General features: G+C 46.7%; 1 protein-coding gene across 1 annotated transcript; it reads right to left on the bottom strand.

The window, feature by feature from the left end:
• Positions 1-6,329: 6,329 nt before the first annotated feature.
• On the bottom strand, positions 6,330-8,526 carry LOC128304944 (transcription factor glial cells missing-like). Its single transcript, XM_053042195.1, has 4 exons — positions 8,516-8,526; positions 8,015-8,371; positions 7,689-7,911; positions 6,330-7,619 (listed from the first exon to the last, which is right to left on the bottom strand). The coding sequence occupies exons 1-4, from the start codon at positions 8,524-8,526 to the stop codon at positions 6,330-6,332; spliced, it is 1,881 nt and encodes a 626-aa protein (XP_052898155.1).
• Between the last annotated feature and the right edge of the window lie 739 nt (positions 8,527-9,265).

Here is a 9,265-nt window from a genome sequence, read left to right as displayed (position 1 = left end):
GATAATTATCGAACGCCGTAGGAGAGGGAATCTGTCGAACCCTGTCAACACGACGGGCCGCGAGTGCTTGTTCCGTTGGCGAACTAAATGAATCTCCGAAACTTGTCGAGAAGTCTTCTTTTTTGGAGGCGTCCGTTCGACACATTCAACGCACCTTGGAGGCAGACACTGCGCGTGATGTTGCCATTCCGCCCCATCTTGCTGCAGGATGTATGCTCAAGCAGAAGCAAATGGGAAAAATGAACCTCCCTCGGGGTATGCTTGGAAAGGTTGGCGGTCACGAATGGCGTTGCAAACGGTGCAAAAACAAACACTCAATTTTCACGAGGAAAAATTACCGGCGAACGGGTGCGCAACTATGGTGGAGGATCTTTCGATCTCTTGTCGATCTTATAATAAAATGTTAATGATTTTGTTTATGAAGGTCTTTGGGTACAATAAATGAACTATCAAAAGAGAGTACACAAATCTCAGTATTTAACAGAATAAAAGCATAAATTCCTTTATCCCTGACCTGTCCAGCAAAGCCCGATTAGCGGTCATTTTGCAGTTGCTCTCCCGGTTGCCGCATGCAAAGCGGCAGTTGCACGAGAGCAGCGATTTAAATGCGAGCAACATAAGCTTTCCCTTTTCCCAGCCCTTTGGTCAGCAGCCGTCCCGGCAACGGACCGCTGTTAAATGCTCGCTTTTACTTTGCCTCGCCCAACGATCGGGCTACAATCAACGCAAATTACCACGGTACGAGACAAAATGAAGTTATTATGTCGCGGCGGGGTCGAATCCTTCCTTCCTGTTCCTTCCTGCAAAACGCCCCGAGGGCGAGAGATGATTATTTTTCCCAATTGTTTTTCTCCTGTTGTCGAGCTTGTTAAAGTACATCCCATTATAAGTCGTGTGTGTGTTTTTTTCTTTCTTTCGAGGCATTTCGTATTATTGGAGCTCATTCACGATTGCTATTGCGTGTTTCAGCTACGTTTTGGGGGAAGTGATCCTTTGCCGACCGAGCAAACACCGCTGATCATAGGTCTGTGAAATGTGTGTCATTGTAACAATGACCGTTTCGTCCCTGACACGCTGTGAGGGCCCCATTGGGTCGTTCATCCACACCCAGAGTCATTGCAGGAATGCAGAAATTCCAAAAACGTCTGCAAGTCTGCGGACAAAAAAGCCGTCTTCAATTGCCTCTTGGCATTTGACATGGATTTTGTTTGTCCTCTCGACGCACCGATTGACATCCCGCCATCACAATGGAATCCAAACGTGTGGTTAAAGCTGGAAAATAGTCACACTTTTATCCACCATCGACAGTACCGGAAGAAAGACGGCCTAATAAGCTACTCGAAAGGACTAACCTTTGCTACACCATCCTTGGGCGTTACCGTGGCACACTCTCATCCGACCGTTGGGCTGATCGTTTGGAGGAAAAAAAACGGAAGAACCCATCGAAACCTCATCCATCAAAGTCTGGTGACAGCACAATGATTTCTAATTGAACACTTTTGCCTATCGCACGAGCAGAGGGACCACACAGAGCCCGGCCGTCAGGACAGGATCGGCCGTTGTTTAGCGTTTTTGGTTTGTTGCAAGGGATAAGCTGGTTGGTTGGTGACGTGTGCCTCTTCAAACGCCTAAACAAGCTTTATACAAGCACTTGAAACGAATCATTGAAGGCATGAAGGAAACACATACAGGCAGGAGTGCATGAAGGAAGGCATCCCGTATTTGTTTGCAGTTGTCTATTGCTTGTGTGTCGTTTGTTGTTACAGTTTTAAAACTAATATTAAAGTCAATGGTGACAGAACATTTCCTACACGTTTTATATTCTGATTGGGGCTTTTATAGCAACATTGAAGGCAGGTATTAAAACGTGCTTAACGGTTCTGGTGACTGGTATATGACTTCAAATCCCGACTCGACGGCGGGACTCTGTGTTGAAGAATCTTTAAACGTCATCGCATGTCTCATGACAGCCATCTTCAAGGATTGTGGTATATAAGTCGCTAGGATTTTAGAACCAAATAATTTATAATAAAAAAAGCTCTGATATTATTCATCTTCAAACATCTTCAAACCGGGTATGCCTATTTTTTAGAATACCCCAGGTGGCAAAGTCTATTACGAACCTGACAAACACATACCTCCACATGGTACAAACCGTTTTCCATTCCGATAGGATCTAGAGGACATTTTTTTGCATACAAAACAACCAATTGTTTCTGACAGGACAATTTTTCACATCATGTTGCCATGGTGAGTAAACCCATCACAACGATTTTACCGCCTCCCGGACCTTCAACAAAGTCAACTCATCGGAAGTGAAACGTTTTGGAAAGTACAAACGTCCCTTCTGAAAGGGTCCAACATTTCTGACAAGGTAACATTTTCCGAATACAAATTATTATCTGCAATAAAAATCTTCCTTCTGTGAGCCACCGCATTGCCGTTGGATGCGGAAATAAACCACAACGCTCAAAGTCCTGTTGCAGGCCAGGCGTGTTGTGGCATATACCCCGGCAGTACCCGTTGGTCCCCGTTTGAAACTATCCGTTTCACGCGACTATTCACCACATCCACGGGTGCGTGAATAATTCGTAGCGATAGTGTCAAACTCGGTTACCATGGCGACCTCCGTCATCCCTTTTTGGACGGTATGTATTAGGGCGAGAACAATAACCTCTTGAAAGTCACCCGCCCCTAGCAACCGGGCTACCCTGCCCAGACGCCGCGCTGAGACATGTGATACAGTAGCGACTTTGAAGCGGATTTGTCCGCCTTTGAGGAGGTCTCCGGCACTTTCTTGGTCTAAATTGAGACCCTACTTTGCGCAGCGAGTGCCATGAAACTGAGAGAACCGTTTGAGCTGGGAGCAAATTTCTTCCCATTCATGAAGAACAATCACTGGGAGAGGGTTCTGTCACCATGGAAACTGTGGCCTGCTTAGGGTTTTACTGAAGAAACGCATTTTTCTCGAGACATCAACAACCGTGCCGTTTGAGAGGCTGCCGTGCAATGGTACAAAACCATTGTGCCTCGGAGAGGGCTCTTGGAGTTTTATTGCGATTGTATCATGCACCATTACACGGTTGGATGGCATTATGCGTGTTTATATGCGGAAATTGCAAAACGAAGTCGTCTTAAATCTGGTACAGAGCAAAGGGACACAGCTTTTCTCGGTTGTGTGTGTGTTTTTGCTTACACAAACGTTTGAAATCGATAGCTTGCCCGTTGAAGAACGCTAGGTGGTTCTTTCTGCTTTCAAGGGTGCCGCTCAAGAACTCCTCCGAGTTCCTTAAGATGAGTTTAATTACACAAAGCGAATAATTCTCACAACTGCCTGGAGCAACAGGACAAGAGAAGAATATAAGAGTGGGAATAATATTTGATTAGCAATTGTGCAGAGTTCCTTTTATTACATTGTTATATTTAAAAACAAATCTAAAGAACATGTTAGATATAGCATTATAAATCATTAACCTACAGCATTTGTTTGTTAATGGATAGGTCCAGCTTGTGATGGAGTGACTAAAATAAATGAAAAACTAAGACTATTTTTGGAATTTGGAATTTTTAGAATGGAAATTGCTGAACCACCTTCAACAATTATATCATTAATATTACTATAATCCACTGCACAAACGACTCAGCAAACCCTGTGCACCCCATATGCTAAAACTCGCCCAACAATTAAAGCGAAACCAAACTCCTCGGCCGATATTCATTAGCGTTTTCGCTTTTCTCTGCGCAATTGAGCAATTATTTCTCATTTCTGTCAGAAACATGAATTGTTGCTTCGTTTGCTCCCATAGTCGCCCGTCCTATCCCTCAGGGGTCTTTGGTGTATTTTTTTTTCTCTGGCTGGGATTTTAGCACATTTTTAGCAAAACGGTCAGTAACCCTCGCAGGAACGGCGCACCCGAGCAGGCTGGGTGCGATTCGATGCATTTTGAGGCTAATTTGCATAACACATGTAAACCTCGCATTGACACGGGGATGATATATTTGCTCTTTTAATTATGCACGCACTCAAAACACTTCCCGAAAACGGTTTTTCCATGCTCACGCTGCTCACACTCACCTCGTGTGAGCCCCGTTGCCCAAAAGGGGAAGGGACAAATAATACAAATCCAAAGGCACGCGCGTTCGGGGTCTGTTTTGTAATCGAACCAATCGAAACAATTCTTGTTGCTCTATTTTGCTCCAGCACCGTTGTGACAATAGTCTTAGTCGCTGGCCGTCCTCAAGGGCCTATCGATAATGTATGCAAATCATGGTGATTAATGCGACTTTTAAATCGCGCAAACCCTCCCGGTAACGCAAGCGACACTCATCGATTCACGAACGGTTCAAATTGGTTGTACCAAACACAAACAAAAAACGGATTTGTATTCAAATTAGTTTTTTCTATCCTACTTCAAAGAGCACATTTAATATCCCAACGGGGACTAGATGAGGCACAATTTGTGCAAAAAATAATTCTGATCGATGCACGCGCTTCGGCTTCGATTACCGCTAGTGAACGTGTACGGGTAAAAGGCTTTCCCTATTCGGGGGTTGATGGGTCTACGTATGGAAGGGTGTCTATCGAGCCTGTTTGTCGCGTCCCTGCGGTCATCGAGCTGTCGTTTTCGGTGCCTGTCGAGCAGCCATCATAATAGAAATATAAATATTGTTTTGATAAATGACATAGTTCAGGCCGCCTTACCCTCTCGTGAGATCGTCTCCACGGTCTCCCGTTTTCCCGGCATCAAATTCGGGCATACGATTACAAACACTTTAACCCCCGGGTATCAGTACCGATTCGTCCAATTCGCACCAAACCAAACAGACGAACCGGCGTGCGCGAACATTTGCGGTAACTCGCCGCAGTCTTTATCCGCTCGAAGGCGTTACAGTGTCCTCACAGGATCTCCCATCAAACCCACGAAACCTGTCCGTGCGATGGGAAAGGGCCACGATGCCACGCTTGTAATGAAGCACTACTTCAACCCACCCGACAACCATGAGGTTCACTTCATTTAACGTATGTTAGCTGTTTAGCAGGGTTGCTCGGTTGCTGGTCGTTTTGCTGCTTAATTGCAGGGGCGTACGGATCAAATTAATCAAACACCAAACCCCTCGCGACGCGCGACGAAATCCGGACGAAGGTTGGAAAAGCCGTGGGATTATGGTGAAAGTTGTTTGCCCGTTTTTCTAACCTTTTAGGTGTAGTCTATTGTCGGTTTTTCCGTGACGGTTGGCCTTTTTTCCATGTTGCACTTCCCTTGTTCCCTTGAGTGTGTGTGTTTTTTTTGCGACACCTTTTTTTTGCATCGCTAGGGGTGATGGTTTTTTTGGATGTGATTTTCTGCTTTCCTTTTTCTCCTTTTACTTTCCTTTCCACCGGTTTTGCGACACACAACGTCCGTGGAAAGAGGCATTAAAACATGCCGTTATGACACGCTTTTTTATGAGAGTTGATATCCCTTTTTTGTCCTTTTCTGCACTGTTTTGATGTTTGTCGCTTGTAACCGTTTTAAATTGGTCCAATAAAAGCTCATTAAGTGACATTGATTTTAAAAAGTGTACGAGGAGAAAGGGAGAAAATCAGGAAATAGATTTTAAAGGGTATTAGAAGCAAGAAAGAGGGAAAATGCAAAAATAAATGGAACATTCTTGAAGTACGTTTTGAACTAAAATAAGATCATTTACTAACCTCTTTTCTACATAAAACATCCTAAGAAATAAAAAAGTATTGTTCCGATGAACAAAACAATAGTGCAAGTAAAGATCATAAAGCAAATAATCCAAAAACAACGGGAAAAATACAACTGTTTCATTTTTATGTCATTAGTTTTATTTATTCTCACAAATATAATCAAAATTCCAGTGACTAGAACTGTTTTAACAAAACAAACCTTACGCAACTAATCAGCCATTCTGCCTAAACGCTGGTGCCACCATCTCTCGCGTAAAAGTGAACGTTAAAAATAATCAGACTGTGTGGGGCTGGGCGGTGGTGACGTAAATCTGGCTAGAGAGACAGACAGTCATTGTGGGAAAGGCAGACAAAAAAACGGTCTCTTCCACTAGATCTGGTAATGTATACAAAAAAACACGCTACAATTATCCTACGCGACATCCTACCTCGGTACTTTGATTTTGCGTTCCATCAGTGTTGTTTGTGGTGCTTAGAACTATGAACTAAGAACGCTAAAAGCTTAACGTCTAACATAAAGTGCTTAGATCAGTACGGAATGAACAACAAATAGCGAGTTGATCAACGCGGTAGACAACATAAGAGATCACCTTCCAATGCTATCTACAAAGATTCGACGTTCGCTTCTACCTATCTAGCTGAGATAATCACACTGCTCCAATCCGTAGAACTGCGGATCCAGCTGATGTTGAGGCTGATGACTGCCGACGGCTACCGTACCCTCATGATACGCCTGATTCCAACCCTCAGCGTTGCTGGCCGATGTGCCCAGTGTGGTCTGGAAGAAGCTGTTGTTCCACCAACAACCACTGTCCGCTGCCGATGTCGCCTGCACGCCTACAGACCCCGTAGCATTACTGCACTGCTGTTGCTCGCAAGAAGACATGGATGCGATTTGTGTCGTCGGTACCATCCGTCCATCGGAGGAGTGAGGCGATGCGGAGGAATGAGTCAGCGGTTGTCCCAAAGATGTCTGCCCAATGGTTGTTTCGTAGCCCCCATACAGTTGGGACGCATTCGGGGAGGAAGACGCACTGTAATTCTCGTAGCTTACAGCTCCGGACGCATACGCATCCAGCTGCTGCTGCTGTTGCTGCTGCTGCTGCTGTGTGTGATGGCCCGGGTCAGACGACTTACGATCATTAGTCGTCGGTGACACGCAACTTGATTGGCTAATAAAGAACGAATTGATGCTATCGCACGCACGCAGTCCGATCTTGTTCATGTCGAGTTGCGCAAGCGAGTTGTTATTGGTATGGTTGTTGTTCTGATAATCGACCTGCGGACTCGCGTAGTACGCAATATCGTCGAGAACGCTCGAGCACCCGCTGCTGGTAAGGCTGGCCGTGTCCGTATCGGTGCTGCTTTCATACTTGACACAGTCAAAGTAACGGCCAATGGAGCCGGCCGTGGAGAACTCGCCACCTCGGTAGGGAGAGTACTGATCGGTTTTGCTGCCGTACTGCGCGATCTTCCCATCCGTTCCCAGGTCCAGATCGAACATGTTGGAAGGCGATGATCCAACAAGCGGCTGCTGTTGCTGGTACTTGTTGCTAGTGGCGCCCGCTACTGGGCGAAGTGGTTGGTCTAGCTGAAATATTTCCTCGGGATGGATGAAGTTTGTGTCGTAGAAGCAGTTCTGTGTGTAGTCCGCTGCTGGTGGGATCTGTGGACATTGTAGTGCCTGTTGTTGGTGAAGTTCTTGGGTCTGTTGCTGCCCTTGCGAGTGGTGGCTTTGGTTGCTGTAGGTACATCCCCCCGGTACGGCAGTCCCATGGAGATAGTCCACCTGGTAGCTGTTCTCCTCGAAAGAGGAATCCGGCGATTTGACGACTTCAGTTGACGAGATGGAGCTATAGCTAGTTGCTTTTGCAATTGTGTAAAGCTGCTTAGACGACTTTCTGGACTGTTTGATGCCGTTTATCTGATATGGAAAGATGAAATACGTCAGGATGACCTGGGCAAACTTCAACCCAACCCCCGTTAAACATACCTTATTCATTTTCGACTGCACCGTTCGCAGTACACGCTCGCGACGACCCAACCCCAACACTCGGCGCGTTTCACCGGATGATTTCGCTTCCGGACGCGGGTGGTCGTGAACTCCTTTGGCTTGGAAAAATATTGCATGCGTCGTATGGCGCCAAAAGTGAGTCACCGGGTAACCGCAGTGTCCACGGCACGGAAGTATCTCCAAAATGCCGCCAATGCACAATCTGTTCCGATGGGAAACGAATCCAAACGTTGGCAAAACAAAACACACATCAGCATCACTTCCAACTTGTCCCACAAATCGATCACGTCGCACCGCATGCTTACCTGTTCGGGCAGGCTTTGCCTTGCTGCTTGCGCCGTGCCTTATCGCAGATGGCGGGCCGTAGATGTATCTTGTCCCCGTTCGGCAGGATACAACCGACCGAACATACCAGCACACCGAGACAGCTCTTCTTCAGGATGTTTACGTTGTGGTTGTTGGTGTTGCGCATCGCCCAACCGGACGAATGGCGCTTGGCCTCCTCGCTCGTCGCCCGGTAGATGTAGCGACAGTGGCCATCGCTCCACTCGTTAAACCCATCGTAGTCCGACTCGGTCACGATCGGCACGCTCGGATCGTTAATGTCCCAGTCGATACCGAGCTGTCCACCGGCACCGCTCGAGTTGATCACGTTCGATTGCCTGTTAGCGAAACGATAATCAAAAAAACCATTCGACACCATTAATCAAATACTCGCACTAGGGCGCACTAGGGCACGGAAACCGATCCCGATTGAGCTTGATCGATCAGGGCACGCAAACAACATGCTGCAGCGTCAAACTTACACAATCACCATCCTGCCCGGGGTCGGCTGCTGATGTCTCAATGGAGTTGCGCTGTTTTCGTTTCTCCAGCTCCCGACAACTTGAACCGGAGGTTCAATTGAATTTCGGGACAATAATTTAATTTCTTTTGGCAGACGTTGGGGCCCAGTTCGTATTTCTTTTCACATCAGCTCAATGATACGCACGGAACGCATTCATCCACAAGCTGTCCATTGAATTGTTCGCCGAAAGTATCCAAACGATCTCACTTATGTCTCGCGATGCTGTTTTGTTGTTCACTATTTATTGACCATAGCACATCTTCCACCAAGTTGCTGGATGGCCCGCTTCACATAAACTACACAACACACGACTCAACAAACAAACAGCTCCCTCGCTATTATCCTTTACTCTGTGCGGTCCCGGTCCCGTGTCCTAGCGGGTCGAGTGCGTAATGCGAACTGATCGGAGACTGCATCCTCAGCGAGCCTCTTTGACCCACGGCAGCCTTCTCGCAACGCGCAACAACATAACTGAGAATTCCCCTCATCAGCTCGGACGACTCTCTCGGGCGCTCCCATTTCCCCGGAGACAGACTCTTTCCCTATGGCACTCAACATAGCGCAGCATAAAAATCCGCCTGTGACTCTCTTCTATGCTCATCGCGAGCCACTTCATGCTCTTGCCATCATTAAGCGGAACGCTGTACAGGGTTCCACTTGAACGCATTTATGCTCGCTTAGCTCCGCCTTCCACGTGGACGTCCTCAAC

The sequence above is a fragment of the Anopheles moucheti genome, chromosome 3 (assembly GCF_943734755.1).
Source record: "Anopheles moucheti chromosome 3, idAnoMoucSN_F20_07, whole genome shotgun sequence".
Lineage (NCBI taxonomy): Eukaryota > Metazoa > Arthropoda > Insecta > Diptera > Culicidae > Anopheles > Anopheles moucheti.
Note: the sequence above shows the minus strand (reverse complement) of the source record. Positions and strands in the feature narration are given on the sequence as shown.